Source organism: Cuculus canorus, chromosome 7 (genome assembly GCF_017976375.1).
Source record: "Cuculus canorus isolate bCucCan1 chromosome 7, bCucCan1.pri, whole genome shotgun sequence".
NCBI classification, from domain to species: domain Eukaryota; kingdom Metazoa; phylum Chordata; class Aves; order Cuculiformes; family Cuculidae; genus Cuculus; species Cuculus canorus.
The window spans coordinates 1,219,778-1,242,781 of record NC_071407.1 but is presented as its reverse complement, the minus strand read 5'-3'; the positions used below and the strand labels follow the sequence as shown (position 1 = coordinate 1,242,781).

At 46.4% G+C, this 23,004-nt stretch overlaps 1 protein-coding gene across 11 annotated transcripts in view; it reads left to right on the top strand.

Annotated features, from left to right (window-relative positions):
• Positions 1-23,004, top strand: part of TACC2 (transforming acidic coiled-coil containing protein 2) — a 126,186-nt gene that overhangs the window by 54,928 nt on the left and 48,254 nt on the right. For 10 of the 11 annotated variants that reach the window (XM_054070796.1, XM_054070786.1, XM_054070792.1 and 7 more), the window contains one exon: positions 62-193. The exons of the other annotated variant lie outside the window; for it this stretch is intronic. In XM_054070796.1, the coding sequence (XP_053926771.1) occupies positions 62-193 (132 nt within the window). The remainder of the gene's footprint in view (positions 1-61; positions 194-23,004) is intronic. 11 annotated transcript variants of the gene reach the window in all.

Here is a 23,004-nt window from a genome sequence, read left to right as displayed (position 1 = left end):
GATGGATGGGCCCATGGGCCCTCTGACATCTGACAGCACGTTTTTAATAATTGTTTTGCAGAACTACACGGTCTGATAGCAGCAAAGAAGCTGATAACCTCTGTTCTGGGGATGTACCTTTGGCTGCGGGCCCTGGGGATGGTGTAGAACTCCCTGCTCCAGAAACAGAAGGGTTCGCGAGGGACGAGAAGAGGTACTGTGCAATGTTATTGCATACGTTGCAGCGAATTTCAATGTCTGTGCATCCTTTGCTTAAAAAACCGTAATAGCGTGAAAGAGGCTGAATAACAAGTGTTTTGTCTAAGTTCTCTGAATGCTTTGTTACTCAAGTTTGAATCCAAACGGTAGAGTATCGAGACCTGCTTACTCCACTAAATTTACTGCACAAGACCAGAAGAGGGAGCTTGAACTACACTGGTTTTTGCTATGCTGATCTTTGCTGCTATTTTTAGATTAATAAGTTTCTAGGGCTTTTTCCAAATATTTTCCCCTCTTGAAATTCTGGTTTGGGTTGGGTTGTTTTTCCATGAAACTCTGCAAGATCAGGTATCATTCAAGAGGACTGTCCTACTCATTCCCTTTCAGATGCTGCCAGTGTCTTCCCCACCCCACACTGCTGATTTGCATTGTAGTTTTCAGTACTGAAGGGAGAATTTCAGCTTGGCATTGCTCTTGCTGAAGAAATTAATTATCTTGGTTTCAAAGTTAAATGTTTCTCTCCTCTAGACTTGCGCTGACTGGTGCCGTAGTGTTTGATAGATGGCCTAGGGAATTTCTGCTTGGAAAACCCCCAGACTGAGCCCTCCCATCTCAAATATAATCTAGATGAGGCTTGGATATTCATGTCGGAGCTGCTGCTGACGCCTGTCTTGTGGGCGATTAACCAGGGTGCTGTTGTGGCTCAGCAATAAAGGCATTTTGTTGTGACATCTATTAATGGAAAAGGTCACAGTACAGCTGAGAACATGAAACGGGCACTGCCTGGAGAACTATGCTCTCCACCCAGCAAATAGAGGCCAGCAGCTTGGGACAACTACGCTACGAGGCAGGAGGCACCGCGGGAAGTAGAGCTGTTCTGCTAAAGCTCTGCTCGGAAATGTCAAAAGATGCCGCTGTCAGCAGGAGGATGCTCTGAATCGCAAACGGAAACATACACAATAGATGTGTTCTGCTGTGGAACAGTGAATTAATAACTATGCTATTCAAAAAGCCATCCACAGGGAAATATCTAGGAAACATGTTGTTTAATTATTTTTCTTCAAGGTCTGATTATTTTCATGCTAGAGGTGGTGTCCTCTCCTCTAGCATATGTGCTCGCTGTTATGCACTTAGCCCTGTCTTCTGTGTGATGTTCCTCCATAACGCTGTACTGGACCCCTAATTTTTAACCCATATGTAGTTGGTGGGAAACAGAGGTACTCAGAGGTCTGTTTTACACCAGCAAGTGAATTCTGTTGTCTGGAGAGAACTTTCTGAATGCATCATCTTTGTGGCCTCTTCTGGACCTGTTCCAACAGCTCCATCTCCTTCTTATGCTGAGGATTCCAGAACTGGACACAGTACTCCAGGTGGGATCTTACAGGAGAGGAATAGAGGGGCAGAATCCCCTCCCTGGTCCTGCTGGCCATGCTGCTTTTGATGCAGCCCAGGGTACTATTGGCCTTCTGGGCTGCGAGCGCACATTGCCAGCTCGTGTTGAGCTTCTCATCATCAGAATCATACAAAATTGTTTGACCTTGATGGATACCCTGGGCTGAATGTCACATGCTGTGAGTGCTTCAGCGTAGTCGCACGTGGCTGTTGTTTACAAATCCAGACTGAAGCCTCCAAAACACACGGTGGTTTGGTTTTTGTTTTTGTTTTTTTTTTTTATCTTTTTACCAGAGTTCAGCATCAAAGAGAGGAGAAGTAATTCTAGAGCTCCGCAAACAGGCAGGACTGCTGCAGTCACACATTTTGATTGGCTCGTGCCTCTGAAGTTTCTGTTTGGTGTTGATAATGATGCAGTGTGTTTAATAATGTAAATATCTGCGTGTACCTAAGAATCTCTTGGATGGGGTTAACAAGGGAGTAATTAACTGATGTTAGTAGAACTGCTTAATGCAGAATCAGAACCCAGCCTAGTATGTCAGGAACTAAAACACATCCTCGTTCTGCCTTGAGAATGGCAGCCTTATCACCCACAGCCGCCTTTCTCTACAGCTGAACTCACCTGTTTGTTCTTTCTGTAACATGAATGCAGACTTTTACAGGTCTCGATGGAAATTAAGATGCATAGAGAGGTGAGGATTAGAGATCTGTGGGACAAAAGATAATCCTTGCATCCTCCTGAAAGGCAAATCTATTAATGTACAAATAGTTCCTGACTGTTATAATGAGCCCCTTATTTAAATACTTCTTTGACCGTCTCGTATTTTAATGTGATTCATGTGTATCAAGTCAAATCAGCCATGGAAAAGAATAGTGTGCAGACTGGGATGTGTTTCACTTTGTCACATTTATGCCTGGACGGCAAGGTGCTACACTTCTGCAAATGCGGTGCCACTGCACCGTGTTCTGCAAAACGCATCCTCGAGGCATTTTGATCTCCTCTGTGATTATGACAGTCACATTATGAACTGTGTCACAGATACTTCATAATCTGGGAGAAGAGCTGAAATGTCGCCAGTGAGTGTAACTTGTCCTTTGTGGAAGCCCTAAGGGTAGAGCTGGAAAGGCTCCGAAGAGCTGATCCATTCCCGTGGTTGTTCTGTGGGGAAGAGAGATAGATGGAATCACTTTGGTAAAGCCAAAAACAAATGCTGTCTTTGTGCATGTCCTCACCTGCAGCCTCCCTGGCTGCTTTGCAAGCTACTCCGTGGTGTTAAGTGTGGCCGGGGTGAGCAGAGAGGTGGATCCTCCCTGTTGTCAGATATCAGGATGTTTCTTTCACGTGCTAGAACAGGCTGGAGTTGGGTCATTTCGAGAGACTCCGGGTGAATGGAGAACTTCTGCTGGTCTCTGAACCTCTGAAATTAAATAAGCATCTCTGTCTTACCCAATTTTCCTGAAAGGAGCCCAGAACCAGTTGGAAGCACAGCAGCAAATCTCTCTATCCAAAACCCAAAAGTCTCAGGAGTCTTTACAGAGAGCTCTGCTTTCTGTGGTGTTGGTTTCCAGAAGGTGGTTTCGCAACGCTTCCCTGGGAGGAAGCAAAGCTGAGTTATTGGTGTCACACAGGAAAACGGAATAAGCTCCATGACTTCTGGGTTCTATTTGCTTGATCATGTGTTGAAACCAAGTTTGCTCCTTTTGCCCGCTTTTGTAGAGGCTCAGTGTAAAACCATGTAAATAAAAATGGTTATATTACCTTCATTCCTGACCAGGATTGATAATCCTAGACTGAGTCGCTTTTAACGATGTAATCAAAGCCATGAAGGGGTGAAAAGGGATTCAAAACCACAGGGCTTTTTCCTTTGAGTGAATGTAACCCTTTTGAAGGGGATGTGTCATTCCGCTTTATTTACAAATGCTCCGAGTGAGGAAGAGATGGGACATAAAGCGAGGGATGTGAATGCAATGTTAAGACCTTCTCGTTTCTAAAGCTTGAGGTTTGAGGAGTTTTTGGTTGTTGTTTTAGGGGGTTGTGTTGTGTTGGGTGTTCTCAGGTGTGTTATTTGAGCTAGACTGGCACACCTCCAGCGTGTCTCGGAGCTGCCTGGTGCACGGGCCAAGCAGTGTTTTTCTATAACAGCACCACAATGAAGGTATAGCAATTAAGTTACTTTGGTCTTGGAACTAAAATCCGAGGATTTTTCTGGAGGCTTTGTGGCTGATATCCCAAAAAGCATTCCCCATCTTCTGAAGCACAGCATAAAAAATAGATCCCTCCCATGTGATGAGCCAGTCTGGAACGAACAGGCAGGAATGAGCCACAGTCCTGCTCTTCGTTCGCTTCCTCCGTTCCAGGCTTTTAAAAGAGATTGTGTCTCCCGAGGGATGTGTTCAGAACTGCTCAGCCCCAGGCTGCGAGATGCTTTGTGTTGCTCAACGTCGATCTCTTCGTCTTGTTACTGAGTAATAACATCAAATCCTGGGACCTCTGCTGTGTTTCAAGCCAAAAATATTGTGGACTTGGGTGTATTTTCTTGTAGCTGATGGTGGGGCTGGTGTGGGGTCTCCAGAGGAGGGACAGGATCCTGCAGGCCTCTCTGGATGAACCCATGACTGGGGGACACTGCGTGTGATGGTGGGGTACCTCGCGCCCCCCATGCTGCGTGCTGGCAGGGGACAGCTTCCGTAAAACAGCAGCAATCCGACAATCGGCTTCCAGAAACTGTGGTTTTGAAAGGCCAAGCGTGGGGTGTTAATGGATGCTTGACAGAAGTGGGGAATTTCACTGGTTTTGTAACCATATCTTGGTTCAGCGTTTGGGCCCCGGGGGCGTGTTCTGTCAGCGTGGCTATGCTCAAAGAGAGCAATTATTTGTGTGTTGTAGAGCTGCGCGGTGTGTGCAGAGATGGACAAAAGGGCGAGGGTAGCCCTCTCTTTGCTTGTCATTTCTGTGTATTTTACAGGTTCCCCCCAGGCGACTTATGGTAATTTCCTTACTGCTGGAGCAGGTTCAGCGGCATGAAAATGAATATGTCAGTACGCTAATTGATCTATCCACAAGGAATTTCAGAATGGCATTAATCATCTTGCGTCAACCCTACAAAGCTGTGGCAGTACAGAATCAAGGTGGAGGTGGTGCACGTGGCTCGGGTTGCTGTTCCCTGCGCTGTGGCACACACAGGCACCAGAGGATCCTGGCGCTGCCAGGAGGGTGGAGGACCTGCAGGGGATCACCTCTTGTCCTACAGCAGGCAATACAGGGGTTAAAACTCTTGAGTGAGGTGTATTTTGTATTTTTTAGTAGTCAAAGTTATGAATAAATGCAGCCGGCGCTTTTGGGGCACTCTGCCCCTAGTGGGAAATCCTTTTAAAATAAAAGCAAAAAGAAACCCCTGAAAATGCCAAAAATAAATCTCAGAATGGTTTGAGTTGGAAGGGACCTCAAAGCCCATCCAGTTCCACCCTCTGCCATGGACAGGGACACCTCCCGCTGGATCAGGCCCCTTCCAGCCCAGGGATGGGGCACGTACCACTACCCTGGGCAGCCGTTCCAGGGCCTCCCCACCCTCATTGCAAACGATTTCCTGCTGATGTCCGGTATAAATCTTCCCCTCTTCAATTTGAAGCTATTCCCCCTTGTCCTATCATTCCATGCCTTTGCAAAAAGTCCCTCCCCAGCTTTCCTGTAGCCCCCTTCAGGTACTGGAAGGTTGCTGTAAGGTCTCTTCAGAACCTTCTCTTCTTCAGGATGAAAAATCCCAACTCTCTGTTCAAAGAGAGGCAAAAGACCTTTGAATTTCACCTCTTGCAACAAGGCACCCGTTACCCACGTGGATCTTAGCTGAGAGCAGGAGCATAAAAGCCCTTAAAAATGTCAGTCCTCTCTTGGCATTATGTGGCTCCTTTCCTAACAGGCCTGGCTCCAGCTGTCTTGAGGATCTTCCACCTCAGGACGTTTAAAACCATGGAAGCAAGAAAAGATCCCATCGCTGGTGGTGGTGGTTTTGCAACTCTGGTATGTGGAAATGTCAGCAGAGCTGTGTACATTTAGCTCATGGATGTGGTCTGCAGAGGCACGTTCAGCAGTAGAACAAATGCCATCCTTTGCTGTGTTTATGCTCATGGTCCCAGGCCAAAGGCTGATCCGGAAGGTTGGAAAACAGGGAGTTGAGGTTTTGTTTGCCGACCCATTGAGTTCAGGCCTGGTTTGTACAGCAGTAGCACGGGATCCAAAACTGAAGTGTCTGCGCCTCAGCAGGAGGGGGAAGCGAAGGAGGATACGGTGGACCAAAGGCTGCATGAAACGGTGTGGGGTGGAGGGCTTTCCACAGGGGTTTGGCTGCCCTTGAGCTGCAACGGAGATCTCCTCTGTAGCTGTGCAGATGTCCAAAAGCCGTTCCCTCGGAGGAGTCCCTGCGCAGCCGCCACGCTGGGTGTGCTCAGCTCTTGGGAATCGCTCCTCCTTGTTTGTGTGGCTGCTCAGTTTCATACACACTTCTGTACGTGGAATCTTCTGGGGTGTTGAGTTCTCACGTTCCTGACCGTAATTCACTGCCGAGCTCTGAAAGGCTGCAGCCCCGGCATCCTGAATAGCACCGCGCCGAGGCCCCTTTTGTTATCTCTGCAGTGGGTTTCCCATGCGGGAGATTTCAATAACTAAGCAGGCATCTTGCTTATTCCGTAACTTTTAATGCCATTAATCGCACTTGCAATTTAAATTAAGCAGTGGCCTTGGCAACCACACAGCCATCGAGGGGGATGGGGGAAATGATTTTTGTTATTTTTAGTATTTGTATTTTTTTTAAGCAACCCATCCTGGCGTTTGTTTCCCGTGAGCTGCAGCGCCCATCCTGGGTGCATCGTCGTTTCTTGTCAGATGGAAATACTCAGTCAGTGTGCTCAGCCTTCAAATTCTGGACAGTGGGGTTTTTTCCATGAACTGACAGTGTATCGATGCAAATAAAGCACTCTCAGTGTGTCAATCTAGATAAGCGGTGGAGCAGACAATGTGTTTATAAAAGTATTTAATCTATACGAACGAGTTAAATCTCTGAAGCTTTGCACCTCCTATCGCCTCATGTTATTTTGCAGTGTGCTATTTAATGTCACGGTAACACAGATAGGGCTGTGTTGTGCCAGGGACTGTGGAATTAATGGACAATGGAATTACTTGCTTTTATTTTTCTTGAAGAGAATATTGAAAAATACCCCACTGATTGAACACACTCTGATTATTTTCTGCTCAGATTTCATTTGCACTCTCCGGTCATGAACCAGCACCCCGCTCTAAGCCCATCAAAAAGAAAAGAAAAGAGACAGCTACAAAAAACCCAAACCCGCCAAGCCTGCAGTTTCAATCTGCACGTCTGTCATTCTTACTTTAGGGCTGAATTTCTGATTTATTTGTACTGAGGTGAGATTAGATTAGGGATAAATGTATCTTTGAAGGATGGTGATGAATGTGCCTTTACATTGCTAATTATAGACTATAATCATATCGTAATTACACTGTGGACATGAACTGCACTAAATCCCTCTTTATTAGGCACTGTTACTGTGTAGGGGTTACAGTTTGTGTTAACACTTCACTGGTTTTTGCCAGTAAACCAAAATAGGATCCGTTTGTTGCATGTTTCAGGTAACTTTCCATCCTTACTCTTTCATTTGTAGCCAGAAGTTGGCCCATAAGCCTAAGGGAAGAGAAAGACATCAATCTGCTTTTCTTCCGTCCAAAAGCAAGAGGTTGTTCTTCTCTTTGACAACTGCCTCGGCTCTTCAGGAGGTGACATTCGCTGAGGTTCTCTCTGGGACAGCATCTTTCAAAACAAAGCAGCCTGATCCAGTGGGAGGTGTCCCTGCCCATGACAGCGGGGTTGGAGTTAGATGATCTTTAAGGTCCTTTCCAACTGAAATCATTCTATGATTCTAAGAAAATAATGAAGATTTTTAGTACCAAATTGTCTGTTTGCATGCAGTGGTGGGGCTGTTCAGTAAAGCAAAGCAAAACTAGAATCTCATGTCTGGGGAGAGGGAGGTGGAGAGGTTTCGGCTTGCTTTCCCTGCTTAGATGTGACTGTCAGAAGCATTTGATGACAGCACCAGTGTTAGGTGTTGCTCGTGTCCCTGTCCCACAGGAGTGCAGGCGGTGAGCCCAATCATGGAATGACCTGGCTGGAAAAACAAAGATTCCTGCTGGCAGATCACTGGGTGCAACGCAAGAGTAGAGTTAACTGGATGAAGTGAAGAACTGAAGGGAAGGGTAGCAAATGCCTTGTAGCGTTCACTGGCAGCTTCAGCAGCTCAGTGCTTGAAGAGGTCTGTTAGGTGAACTCTCGTCAAGGCAAGTGGGAATCGTAAGACAGATCTCTTGGCCACTTTGGAGAGGGAGATAAGGCTAAGAAGCAAAAGAATCTGTCTGCAGGGGTGAGAGAGATCGAATTGGAGAATAATAATAATAAAAAAAGAGATCCTGAAGTGTCCCAGGACTGAAAACAAATGAGTGGTGTGTACCTGGTGAGCACGCGGGTACGAGTAGCATATCCAGAGCCATGTATTTTTGTGCAGTCTGTAATGGAGAGTACTTGGATTCCTTCCAAGTCTGTAAAATTGCTGTCTGTACGATCTTCAGAAATACGACCTCCAAACCTTGGGTGCCCGTGTGATCTGAAACGGTCTGCTTGACCTCCTCTGTAACCCAAGGATCAACACTGGTCCTGGGAGACCTGGGTTTCTGGGAAGGACTTAGCAGCTGGAGCCTGTGCATATCAGCCAAGGCCAAGGGGGGCTGGTGTGCCTCCAAGGGTTTTGGAGGAGTGGAGTCTCCAGCCTTGGGTGTCTTAACAAGGCTGTCACCAACGCACTTCAAAGCGTGTCAGTGCTTCTGTGTGCTAATGTGTTCTCCAAACCACAGCCAGCCTCTCAGAGGCACTGCTTTTGCCGCAACTCTGTCCATACAGAACAGTGTTGAATTTTTTGAGCAGTTTGGTCCTTTTAGTGCCTTAGGAAAGACATTGCTGTATTTCTTAGCAGTCTGGTGGTTTTGATACCCTAGCCAGGAGCCCTGTGATACCAGGTATCCTACAAATAAGGGAGTCCTTGGGGTGCAAGCTTCTTCCCAGGCTGCATCTGAGGCTTTGGGATCCAAAGGCGACGTGGTCTTTCGGAAGGGGAAGTATTTTTAAAGCTTAATTTAGTCTTTTTTCACCATCTTTTGTGTGTGCGTTATTTTTTTGTAGACAGTGCTGTTCCTCAGAGCTGTGGCAGCAGCCTTTGGGTACCAGTGAGACCCCTCTCCGTAACTGGGATGTTTGGCTCTGCTCTGTCGATGTAGTTTGCTTTATATGGTGCTCCTTTCTGCGCATCTAGGAGAGGGGTCGATGTGCAAGTGAGGGGTTTCTTTCGGTGGGCTCTGGTGTTTCCATGTGTGTCCGTGTAGTCGTGTTTATAACCAGCATAAACGCCTGGCATGACAGCAAAGCCAAGAGCGGAGGAGCAGCCCATAAATTCCAGTCTATCATAAACCCTCTCCCAGCCCTGTCCAGCGCTGCTTTTTGATGGAAGCCAAGAATCTCAAACTGGGTGCAAGTGACCCGAGGCTGATTATATATATAAACATGAAATGTAGTGAGACCAAATATTTAGGAGCCTGGACAACATTCTGAACAACAGACGTCAGGTTTCAATAAAACATTGCTTTAGTAATGGGCCAAATTATGGCTTTGGCTTAAATGGATGAAACAGGCAGGAGGACAAAATGATGCATTTTAGAGGACAGTACTGAATACTTAACCAGTCCTTTTCAGCAGTGGGATCACATTATGTTATTATGGGGCTGTTCATCCCTAGGCTGACGTGCCCGAGGCATCTTTACGTCCTTTGAAGCCACAGTGGGGATTGTTTTAATTATTTTTTTTTTCAGTTTGAGCTACATTTGTGTGTGTTTCATGTTCCAGAGAGGTTCTTATAAAACGTACTTACAATGTCAACACAGTTTTTTATCTTTTTAAAAGCCAGCACTTAATTGAGTGCTAAGTTGATGCTTCTTGGAGGCCCAGAGGGTGGATTGAGGCCAGGCAGGAGAGGGAGAGCTCCCCTGTAATCCGAGGGCTTTGGTGCCATGCAGCGGGGTGGCTGCAGGGAGAGCCTTCCCGTGCTGCTCATCACACCGTGCTCGGGAAGAGGGTCTGTGCTTCTGCTCCCCAGAGAAACCAAAGGCCAGAGCCGGCTCTGCAAGCTCGCTGCTGCAGCTGCGTGATGCTCAATTCCATGTCCCCTCTCTCTGAAGCGCAGGAAGCGAAATGAGTGATGTGATCCTCTGGGCACCTAGAGCAGTTTAAGAAGTACGTGGGTTCAGGTGAATTTCAGTGCTTTCCTTTTCTCTTTAACAAACGAAATCCAGTAGGGAGCTCTTGCAACAGTCAGAAGACCAATGCTGTGCACTTCACTATAGTTACCACATCCAAAACCGGAGCTGAGCTGTAACCTCAGCCTAATAGGGTCTCTGACTGCAGCCGTGTAATTTAGTCTGGCTAGTTTAGCTGGCTGGTACCGTTCGTTTCCCACAGTGGATGGAAATACTGGAGTTAGTAACCATTGCAAATGTACTGCCAGAGTATACGCGGGCTTTTGTTTTGTACTCTTTCTTTACATCCTGTGTTTTACTTTACTTGGGAATGTTCCTGACAAATGTATACGTGAAGGGAAGAGAGCTGGGCAAGGGGCTGGAGCCCAGCGGCCCTGGGAGCGGCTGAGGGCCCTGGGGCTGTTTAAGCTGGAGAAGAGGAGGCTGAGGGGAGACCTCATCACGCTCTGCAGCTCCTGAAAGGAGGTTGTGGTGGGGTGGATGCTGGGCCCTTCTCATAAGGGACAGGATGAGAGGAAGTGGCCTCAAGTTGTGCCAGGGGAGGTTAGATTGGATATTAGGAATTATTCTTTCACCAGAAGGGTTGTTGAGCGCTGGCAGAGGCTGCCCAGGGAGGTGGTGGAGTCCCCGTCCCCAGAGGTGTTCAAGGGATGTGAAGATGTGGTGCTTAGGGACGTGATTTAGCAGCGGGCTTGGCAGTTAAGCGTATGGTTGGACTTGATAATCTTAAACAATGACTCTCTGAGTCTGTGACGTTATTTAAAGTTTTGCACACTGAGTTGTGCTTTTATTTGACTCTGCTGATTTGCTGTCATGAACAAAGCTGTCCAGTTCATGGCATTTTATGCTGTCCTGCTAAAGGACCAGTGGAGTAATTACTGCCGTAAGAGTAATTGCCCAAAGCAGCCCGTGTTCCCCAGCACCAAAGAGGTGCAAACCTGTGATGTGACACTGTCTTTTATTTTCAACACTTACTCTGGAAGCTGTGGAATTCTGACAGAGCCTGAGACAAGTCTGATTCCTCATCTCTTGTCCAGCGATGACTGGAAATGGTGGTTTGGGCAGGTTGGGCTGTCCCAGTAGTGAGAGCCTTCTCCTGGGAGCTGGAAATCCAGAAGGTACACTGAGCTGCCACCGCCTTTGACAAGGGAGCCTGAGGGGGTTAACCAGACACCAGCCGGGTACCAGGAGTCCTGAGCTCTGTCTCTGAGTGAGGCAGTGACACTGCTTCTCTGGGGGACTTTAGAGGCGTTTTGAGCAATGAGACACTGGAAACAAGAGTTTGGCTTTCACCAGAGATGAAACAGCCCCAGAATTGTAACTTTCTTGGAAGTTTGTGGCCAAAATGCTGGCTTCACTGGTTTTCCCCATTGTGAAACAAATGGAGAAAAAAAGCATATTTATTTTGATGCTGTTCATGAAACAGAATTAAATTTTAGGTAGTCTCTGGAAATGAAATATGCTTGGTGTTCACTGAGCATCTTTGTTTCTTGTTATCCCAAGAACAATTTATTGTGGGTGCACCCAGAGAGACAGAACTTTGCATGTGTGTACAGCAATTCCTGCTTTGTAAAGTAAGCAAACCTGACTGGATTTCCCTTTCACAAGCAGGAGAAAAACCCTCAGAAGCTGCTTAAGGTGTGAGCCTAGTGAGGTCTCCTCTGAAACATGAAAGCCATGCTTGAAAGTCAATTTGTTTTAATATTCCTGTTAAATTTATCTGATCTGACCTCTCTGCTCTGCCACCTATCCGAAACTGTTACATACCTTCAAGGCATTTACCTCCCTGGAGTTTAACTCCTAGTGCAGATGGTAATGAACTGATCTTTCTTTTTGCTCCTTTAGTCATGCAAAACATAACTTCTCCGTGGAGCATCTGTTATTTTGCTGAAGATGCTGATGTAGAGAATGGTGGTGCCCATCCCTTTTGCCTTGTGGTGCACGTGTGTTCCCAGTACCCGGGTGCCTCAGCAGTGGCAAAAGGATAAGCCTAGGCATTGGGTCTGTTTGCTTGGCCTTGTGCTTTCTAGGCTCACAGATCCTCACCGCTAATCACATCAGCGTTAGATGATGAGCATCCCTACGGCTCTCCACCTCCTGGTGCAGCACGGGGGGGGGCCGTACAGGCAGAAGCAAAATGGTTAAGTGCACCGATGGATGGAGCTGCGCTGGGCAGGGTCTGCTCCCACATTGGCTTGTTTACCTTGGCTGCTCATGATATTCTCCCTACGTTCCTCATGGAAGAGTCCATTTTTGCAAGAGGGATGAGCTCATTTGTTTAAATGAAAAAAAGAAAAGCAGCCTTTCTGCTTATTAATCCTTTCTGCAGTCACCCCGATGGGCACAACTCGCCTGTTATGAGAGGGAAATGTATGCAGAGCATGCAGTGCACACATGCATTTGCATTTCAAATCAGCTGAGTCAACACAATGTAGTGGTCCTGCCTGTAGGTCCTTAGGGAGCCACAGTAGCTGACAATGTATGCTCAAAGGGAGGGTCTGCTTTTCTTCTTCTCCCTTTTCCCCCCCCTTTTTGTTTTTTTTGAAGCCATAGCCAATAGCCAATAGCCTGGTCTCGGAGTTGCTTGCACCGGAGCTGCGTGGGCCACTGATGTTCAGCAGATGATTAGCCTGTCACAGTGGCTGGGGTTGATTTTATTTTATAAATAGTGTTCCTCTGGATAAAAAAAAAAAAAAAAAAAAAAAAAAAAGACTATCTGGCACCAGTTCAGAGAAGAGGAGCTGCTGCCGGAGCGTCCCTGCCCGTGCCGCCACTGATGCAAGCAGCTGTTTCCATCTGCACTGCAGCATCGCAGCTCGGCACAGCCAGCGCGGCCGCGGCTCCTGGCTGGAGGGATTGCGGAGGGAGCCGGCCTTGCTCGTCTAGCCTCCAGCCAAGGGCGCGCTGAGGATGGGAGGCTCGCAGTCCCTGCAGCAGGCGCAGACAGGTAGCCTGCACCGGGAGCCGTCAGAGGCCATGTAAGTCTGGATTCCCTTTGCTCTCTTTCCTCTGTACCGCAGCCTTTTCTCACTTACCCGGTGCGGTGCATGAAGGCGCTGACTTTTGCGTCTGGGGCCTTTGTTTCATTCTAATTGCATTCAGCTGCAGTTAAGGTTTCGCTGAATATTGGGAGTGTTATTTTATAACGCTTTCCTGGTATGAATGCACCTCGCTTGGGCCGACCACCTCGGTTCATTTGTGCCGAGCAATAGCTGTGTTCCATATGTTTTGTCTTTTTATGTTTTGGATGCATCAATCAAACACAATGACCGTTTCCCGTGAACAAAAAATCACCCCTTCCCCCCCTCCCAAACCCACCACCTCTGTGTTTGCTGTTTCAGACGCACAGCATGGAGCTGCATTGCACTGGTTTTTCAGAGCTGCTTTTTGCTCTTCTCTAGACAGATCCTGTTTTTCAGGTCACATCACCCTTGCCAGCATCCATCCCTGCCATGACATTATGTCCTCTGATGAATCCTAAGCAAGAGGTCCTTAGATCTGATCTCACAGAAGGCCAACTCTGAAAGATTCATTGGGAGGAGGGAGGAAAAAGCAAACAATTAGTGGTTATTCAGGACAAGTTATCACTTTTTCAGATGGCCGAATCATATATGGGAGTGCAGACACATCTATCTGCATGCAGAAATAGCAGAGTCATTTCCCATTTGTAAACAGGATTTTGTCATTTATTGGTTGAGGATTTATTGGTTTCCTTAGCCAACGGCCTTTTCTCCCTACCCCTCCACCCCAAACGACTCAGCTGGTGTGCCGGAGTGTGGACCTTACCTCTGAATGGACGTTGGAAGAATTGCCTTGTCTTTTATTGTTGTTTCAGTTACATAAATCACATTTCTCTAACGCGTCTGAGCACTGATTTTGTTTCTGATCATGTATTTTGGGAAGGTTTAGGTGTTTACCCACCAGGGCTGGTCTATAAACTGGCCTCATATAGGTCTTGAAGTGTTTTTATTGTAATGCCTGCTTACTGAGGTGGGTCTTGTTATCATTGAGGCATCGTTTGTGTGTTTGAGATAAGGGCTTCAGAGTCACTGGGGAATGATGGAGCAGTCACAGATAGTTTTGCCTCTGTAACGTGCCTTACAAGCAGGCACATGCTCCCTATTGTCGTGTTCCAGTGCATCAGCAGATAGCTCTGCTTGACACCGTCTTGCATTGGTAAGGTTCAGGCCTACCAGCACTTCTGCATCCTTTGTTCCTTTGCTGTGTAGCTTCACCAATGAAGCAGTTTTTCTATGTAGTTCCGTCTCATACACTGCTGACATTCCTCATACAGCATCTGTTGCAATGCTATGCTGGAATAAACTGATGCCTCGTTATCTTTAAAGTGCTATAAATTATATTTTCATCTGCATGAACTGGTCTTGATTTTTCACAGTGATCCAAGGACTGGGCCATTGGAAAGAGGTACCTAAAGTTGAGTTCAGTGGGTTTTAACAGCCTTTCACAGATGATTTTAACAGCCTTGTAAGAATGCATTCTGCTGAGGAACATGATCAAAGTATTCATACGTATGTATGTAAATTATGTTGTCATCTCTTTTAGCGATTCCTTTTATATATATAAAAATGCTCATCTTTGGAGTTCGTCATTCCTGAGGGGTTTTGATAGGATATTTTAAGGCTTAAGGTAATCAACAGATGCACTTTTTCATTCAGTAACTGTTGATGTCCTTGGGAAGAGCTCGGGAAAAATATTACTAATCTTATAGTGTATGAATCACTAGAAGACAGTGCCATTTCCCCCGCTCCAACCAAACACGCTTTAAAACGAGATAAGAATGGAGATGTTTCTTTATCCTTGAGAAAGCACACGCCTGTTTTCTGAAAACAAGAACATCCTCATAGGATGTGATGGTAATCGGTTATTTTAATTGCTATAACTTTCACCAACACTTTTTAAATGAGGTTACATTTAACTCACTTTGCACACACAAGCAAATTCCTTAATGGCAGTGATAGTTCAGAGGTGAGATATCTGGCCATGTCCCAGGCGAGTTGGGCAACGGCCCATGCTCTTACAGCATCCCGGACATCTACAAGAGAGCTGGAGAGGGACTGTTCATAAAGGCTAGTGGTGATAGGCCGAGGAGGAACGGGTATAAACTGGAGGGGGGCAGATTTAGACTAGATATTAGGAAGAATTTCTTCACCATGAGAGTGGTGAGGCCCTGGCCCAGGTTGCCCAGGGAAGCTGTGGCTGCCCCATCCCTGGAGGGGTTCCAGGCCAGGTTGGATGGGCCTTGGGCAGCCTGAGCCAGTGGGAGGTGTCCCTGTCCATGGCAGAGGGTTTGGAACTGGATTATCATTAAGGTCACTTCCAACCCAAACTATTCTACGATTCCAAGTCTTTGTTTGAGCCATCAGCAACGACCTAATGGAGAGAGCTTCTTAAGGAAGGAGAGGCAGGCTTAGAGCTGGCTGCCCCGAGTTCATTAGATTAGCGGGATGCAAATCAGAAATCATTACTGGAACAGATTTATGTTAGCATCAAAGTACAGGGACAAACAAATTCCTTAAATAGCTGCTGGTTTGGGAGTTCCTCCAGAGCATCCTCTGATGGACTTGTTTGCTAAACAGTAGGAAAAATCATAGAAGAAATTGATGGTAGAATTGATGCTGGAAAGGAGTCCAAGTTAAGATTTTAGGGTATATCCATGATGAAATGCACTCTTTTTGTATGTGTGTGCCAAATTCCCAATTTTAATGTACATTTGTTTCAGCCAGGATAAAAGTATTTGTAATAAACCCAGTATTGATAGTGACAGCCTGGGGTATTCTGTTGTTCGCTGCGGGTTGTCAGCGACCCACTCAGTGGCAGGAGACAATTGTCCTTTTATTTAAAACAAAAAAAAAGTCAATTTTGAATGATGAGAAGGGGAAAGCCCAAGGGAAACCCGTGACAATGAAACTTAAATGCAGATAAACGTGTTGTGGTTCAGACCTCACTATTGACGTGATAAGCACTGTCATGTGCTGAGCAAGTGGCAGCAGGCACCCGGTGGGCACAGATCGAGCAAACCAAGGGCACATTTCCATCAGATAACAGGAGTAGACTCAGTTGAAATAAGAGCAAATGATAGGATGATGATGTTTATTGTGCGTGACTTTGTTCAGATGCGTGTGTGCTCACATCAGTGCGCTCGTAAGGATCTCCTGCATGCATTGTTTGTACTACGTGGAGACACCAGTTTGGTCCTGCTGGGGGTGTGAACAGGATTCAGCTTGCTACCTCCTATACATTGGTGATTTTCTTAATAGTAATATATTTCTATCTCTTGGCAATACTTTATAAGCATTACAAAACTGGGAACGGTGGCAGGTTTTTACATGTTGGTAGCTCTTAGCCAGTTGTCATCTGAGTAATTGTTTCTTCTCCAATGGAACGGATTCCTTTCTCTGAGCGTGAGCCACACCTTCCTTTTGTGGAGCGTTGTGGTCGCTGTCCTTGCAGCAACTGGACAGGATTTACGTTCAGTACCCATTGCTTGATCCGCTGAAGGGCTGACGATGTGTTATTTCCTCCCATCAGGAGCTCCACATGCTGTTTCTCTAATATTTTCATCCCTCACCAGTCCAAGAGGAAAATGACCGAGGAGTGAGCCAGCTCCCACTGAAGCTGATGGTGAAATGCCCACTGACTCCAGTGGGAGCTGGGTCAGGCTCCAAGAAAGAAATTGAATGTTACTGATCTTTGGTGGCGGGCCAAGATCTTAGTACCCACTGTGGGTTGTTCTTCAGGATTTCTTCTGCGCGGTCCCTTTGTTCATTTGTTGGTGGCTGGGAAGGCTCAGAAGAATTTAAACTGGGTTGACTCACTCTTGTGCATCAGAGATGGGAGCAGCGGTTCTGCATGTACATGTGGATGTAGATGTTACATGAAAAGCGACCCCTGCATACCAACAGAAGCACGGCCCTTGCTCGCTAGAACGTTTTTTGTTTGTTTATGACCCAAATTTAAAAGAAGTCACTGTATAGTTCTTAAAAGTCTGAGAGAAATGAGTGAAATATTTGCACAATTTTATATGTTAATAATAGGAAAATAATCTTAATGAATGTATATGTGAAAAGTGGGAGGTATATATAGTCTTTAAAAGAATTTGGGTCTTGAGGGGGGAAGTCTCCTGTTCTAGAGTTGGTATTTAGGCCGAGTTCATCCCTTGACAGACAGCTCTGCCTCTTGTCAGCATTCTACATAGATTTGTTTTCTTCCGCTCTTACCAACAGCCATCAGTGAGCATCGCCATCAGGTAGAGGAGAGCACGCTCTGTCTATCAGATTTGTCGACTAAATAGGATGAATTGCTGGAAGGTGTGGGGACGTTTTTACTTAAGAGAAAATGGACCAGAAGTAACAAGCACATTCTTCTGTCAGGTTCCCCTGTCTTTTATTCCAGCCTCCCTTATTTGAGTCCAAAGGATCTCAGCTCTGAAGTCAGTGACAGCGCTTCCTTTGAGAGGCTGTTATATCAACTGCTACATCTGTCACCAGAAGTAGGCAGGTCACGTTTAGACTTGAAAACAGAGTAAAAAGACCCCAGAATCACTCACTTTTCTATTAGTGAGGCACGCCACACATCTGGCAAATACGTGTATATTATAAAGCTCTCTACAGTGAATAGCATGCCCTCTGCCATGCATAATGGAGCTCCTGTCATCTATTATGTATTAAGACATACGGGCAAATTGGAGAGTACAAACTGATGCGAGGTAGTGAAAACATGAATGAAAAGGCATTCCTGCACATGCCTCGTGGCTGTCGCTCACGGTCAGAGCTGCTCCCCTCTCTGCTTTTGCTTTTTGCTTTGCTTGACCTAGCAGCCGAAGGAGCCGCTTGTTAAATTTGAATCAAAGATGCTCTTGGGTCCCGTGTGTTTGAAGAGGTAGCGGTCTGGGGGATATTAATGTTTCTACAATGTGATAATAGGACATGGAAAAGTGTTATTTTTCTATTATAAACACATTTCCTTTGTTTTAAGACCTTAGACATACGGAGAGCTTTTGTATTTACTCATGTCTTAGCGTTTCCTTACCCATCTCTGATGCTTTGCCAGGATTGAGCTGTGTAACCAGTGCCTTGATTAGTCCAGGTAAGCGGGCTTTTCCGTGGCCAAAGGCAGGGTTTTAATTATGACTAAAATGTCAGTGCATCTTGTGAGAAACTGGGCATGTTTGCTGTAAGAAACAAACAAACAAACATTTTTTACTGTGGAAAAAGGTCTTAGAAAAAAGCTGTCCTTTTCCGTCAGATCCTTGAATGCTCTGAAGCAACCCTCCCAGCTGAGGAGCAGACTGTGGCTATTCTGTCCTGCACTCCCATTAGCCCCAGAGAGCCAGCTTAATGTGGAAAATAATTGAATTAGTTTCCTTTTTCCTCCACAGTCTGAGGTTTTAAGGCATGCTTTGGCCAGAGAGCCTTCATTGATGGTGATACCGGACAAGATAGTGGGATCCCTCATTGGCTCCAGAAACCAAAGTGAAGTTGGCAGTGTAGACTGCCTATACATACAGCATGTGAACTGAATTTGGTTTAAGCAGTTGTAGATATCTGAGAACAACTGTAGAGCTCTCTCAATTTTGTGTGTTGTCCTGTTTGCTACAGCTTCTCTCCCTCTGCTGCACAGGTGGATGGGTGCTTGGGAAGGCTCTTGCTTCCCGGACAAAGAACTGGGGCTGTTTGTATTATTGGGATGAAAAGCAAACTTTGGCAAAGTATGGGTTTTTCCATTTCCTTTATTTTGATTAAGCAGAATTATGTTCAAATTAATAAGATGGTTTTTTTCCTAAACAAAAGTAGCTCATTTTTAGAGGCAAGTATGGACCAGATTGTCCTTGCCTCCTGATAGCTGTTATAATCAAAGAAGCTCCTGCTTTTGAGTTTTGATTTTCCTTCAGCACAGAACCCCGCATGTATTGGTCTCATTAATAACAATTCGTTGCTCTCATTAGGAAAGAGTCCATTGTTGTGCTGGGAAAAGGGTTTGGTGCTAAAGGAGGGGGAGGATGAGCAGGGGACCTGAATCCCTTTGTTCAACTTCTCAAGTGCAGGACTGGTACCATCCAAAGCAGGAGCCTGGAAGGGAAGGGAAGGTTTCCTGCGTTGCTCCTCACCTCGCAGAGCTGCGGGCAGGGCAGCGGGGTGCCAGCTGCTGAGGTGCCACTGCAGCTCGGGAATGGCCTTTCCAGCATGCTGTTGTGCTGAGTCGGCAATTCCCGCAGCTGGACGTGCCCACAGCACGGACCTCAAGGCACAGATTGATTGTGCGAGAGCTGGAGCAGCACGGAGCGTGTCCACGGGGGAGTAGAGCTGCAGCTCTGCTCAAGTCAGCGAGAGCCCTCCCAGAGCCGCACGGGGCTGGAGTGGCAGCAGAGGGATCGCACCCACCCTGGAGTCGGGAGTTGGTGCTGTCATAGCTCAATGAGAGATGTCATTGGGAGGCTGAGATTTTTCTGTCCATTGCTCCCATTGCTTCCTGCCCCTGCTTCTCTCCATAGCCACTCCATGCTGAAGTGGAGGAATAAGGATTAGTGAGGGTCTGTACGAAGCTCTGCACAGCTCATAGGCACAGACATAGGCAGAACGTGGAGCAGACGGGCTTAGAGGGACTCTTCTCCCCTCGCTCTCTTTTAGCAAAGGGATTCCCTGCCTCCCTTCTCCACCCTCCATGCATTCCTTATTTCCTTTCTGAAAGGAAGGGCCATAAGCACTACAGCAACAGTCTGGTTTCCACATCTCACTATTTTCACGGATCTCCACGCCTCTCAAGACGGTCCCCCAGGGGTCGCAGGTGTCAGGTATTCATCTTCACACTTCCCAGTTGCTTTCCTGACCCTGAGTCCTGCTTTTGAGCAGAGATGCGGCTCAGGAAAGCCTTGCTGCAATGAAAAGGTAGCTCCGATAAACAAAGCCGTTTCAGACCTGTGGCTCTGGCTCCCAATGAATTATTGATCCTTTTGCCTTGAAGCCATCATGCCGACGGCAGCGAGCATGAGCACATGGATGCTTTCGGAGGAGATGGGCAACAGGGTGTTGTTCTTTGGATTAAAGCTTTACATTTTGTTACCAAAGGCAAAGGAAAGGTATTTGCCATGGGTATTAAATACTTAAACATCAGGTCCTGACCCAAACACCAGCCCCTGTCCTAGCAGGGTGAACAAAGTGCTGCAGTGACTGGGATCGTTATTTTATTAACTGATTATATTTGTGGGTTTCTGCCTTGGATATGGGGGTAACCCCCATCTTTACTGTTTCTTCTCATCTCTGAAGAGCTTTATGTGTCTGAGCATTTAACAGCCTCTGGTGATTCAGGCACACATTGGTTTATTTGCCGTTGTGATGTCTGAAGATGAGTGCCTTTAATTAAATGGTATTTTCCTGTTGTTCCTCTGAGAATAAAGCATTTGTGTGAAAAGACCAGAGGGATTAAGAAATGCTTCAGTTCTGAGTCCTGGTTCTGTAGCGGAGATGTTTTCCTGATGCGGGCTGGAGCCAGGAGAAGGGAAGGCAGGCTGGCCAGAGGCGATGGGGTCCATTTCCTTATCTGTTTCTGTCAGTAGCGCTGAAAACCAAACCCTGTTCAATCGTAGGGAAAGCGCTAACAAGGAAAAATTCAGCATGATTTAAAGCAATATGAGGAACTTCTTGCTTATTTGGTTAGAAACATGCTTTAAGTAGCTTGAAGTGCTGCTGTAAGAATGCCATGTTCTATCCCTCAGTGTATTTTCTTTCAGATGTGGCTCCCCACAGCTTGAGATGTTCCTCTCTGGTTGCTGTGCGAAAGCAGGAAATGGCTTTTGTTGTGGGAGCGTGAATTTGGCTTCTGCACAAGATGCTCTCAAAATCGCTGTATAAACAGGCAGAAAAAGGAGGAAAATATAATTCCTCCTTCCCATATCAGTTGTGGGAGGAAGATTGCTTCCACTACAATAGGTTAAAACTCAAAGATCAACGTTATTTTTAAGGTGATGATGCCCTTTTGATTCTCCTCCGCTGCAGCTCTAATCCTGTTCGCTGAATGTAATCATCCCGTAAGGAGAAATTGGCCTCTTTATAGTAAGTTATTAATGTTTTAAGGTATTTTAAGGGGTTTTTTTAATCAATCTATTCTAGAAGACATATTTCTAAACTGACCTGTGTGGCTTGGAGAATGTGCAAAGGATTATTTTCCATTGCTCAAGTCCCACATAATGGTTTGAAAGCAGAAGCCAGAGCATTTTATTTTAGGTATTGTTGGTCAGATTCTTGTGTCGCAGACACTGAGTTGCCGAAGGACTTGACTTTGGAGGTTGAATGTTATCAGAAGAGCAGTGAAGTCTTTCAGTAGAGTTCCACCAGCGGCGGTGTTTAACTGAGCCACACTTACCCTCTCACACCATTTTACTCTGGTATAAATCAGAAAGAGGGGAGATTGAGATGAGATCTTAGGAAGAAATGTTTTGCTGTGAGGGTGGGGAGGCCCTGGCCCAGGTTGCCCAGAGCAGTGGTGGCTGCCCCATCCCTGGAGGGGTTCCAGGCCAGGTTGGATGGGGCTTGGAGCCCCTGATCCAGTGGGAGGTGTCCCTGTGCATGGCAGGGGGTGGGACTGGATGGGCTGTGAGGTCCCTTCCATCCCAAACCATTGTATGCTTCAATGAACTGTCAGAGATTTGCTGGGTCAGGACAGGATGTGAAATCGTTTGACTCGTGTGGATGAGTCACAGAAATTGCACCCAGTAGGGGAGTGACTCTGACTGCTTCTGAGCGTAGTGCAGAGTGGTCTTCCTCCCTCTTGTCTCTACATTAAACCTTGTGCTTCTCAGGGCGCTTCACTCATGGGCCAGGAGGTATCACCTTTGATGGGATAGGGATTATTTTTCTGGAGAGCCACATATTCCATGGGTCTTGTAGGAATATTTAGGCTGAAATAATATTAAAATCCTCTTCTGGAGAGGAGTGCCTGCTCTGCTTTCTGCACACATCTGTGCCAAGATGAGTTCTGGTGGGACTGCGCTGCACTAAAGTAGGTCTTTGTCATTGCAGCAGAATGGGATTTATTTGATAAAAGCTTTATTCTTAAGTGAGAGATGCAAAGGCTGCTGCTATGCTGCTGCTCAGCTCAGGTTATAAAACGAACACGTGACGTTTCTCCTGCTCTGATGTTGGGCAGGATACCCACGCTGAGGGAGAAACTGTGGAGGGCTGTGTGGAATATTCTTTTTGCTGCAGAAACCCATGAAGGCGAAACATAATTCCTGTTTAAGCCTCCCCACTTTGAATGGATATGGTCTTTCACAAAAAAACCCTTTTAAGAAACATTGCTTTCTGGTTTTCTGTCCTACAGTGTTGGTTTTGTTAGGGTTTTAATCCATCAGAAAGGTAGCAGGGTAAGGAATGAAGATACGTAGGAAATTAACTTCATCCCAGTTCAGGGATTGCTTCCATAAAACCATTTTAATTTGATGTGATTACAGAAGTGGGAGTTGTACCTATTTCTGATTGGGCCATACGCAGTTTTAAAGTAAAACAAGAGAGAGAAGGTCAATAGGTGAGCAGTGAGGAGCGTTATAATGTCAGACTGCGTTGTTATCCAGTGTTATCGTTTAAACTGAAATAATCGTGTGATGAAATTACGCCTTTGTTTTTGATGGTCAGGCTTCCCAGATTGGAAGCCTACAAACCATGGCACCCGTGTGGCAGTGCAGGGGAGCAGCACGTGGTGTAACTGCCTTTTTCAGTACATGCCTTCTGCATGTTCTGTGTGTGCATGGTAGACATCGGAGAGCAGACCCGGGTACCACCCTGGGGAGCGCTTGTTTAGAGTTGAGTCAGTGGAGGAAAGCTGTGAATTCCCACTTCTGCTGTAGTTTGCGGCACTTTGCATTTCCCTGGAGCAGACCCTCGGAGCCCAACACCCTCTGGTTTTCCTTGGCCACCTCGCAGGTACCAAACATTACTTTATTCTACTTGCAAGGCTTAATTCTCATCTTGTGCACAAACCAGTAGCGTTTTGGTGGGATGGTGGTGTCAGGGCAGCAGGAGCAGGATGTGAGCTGA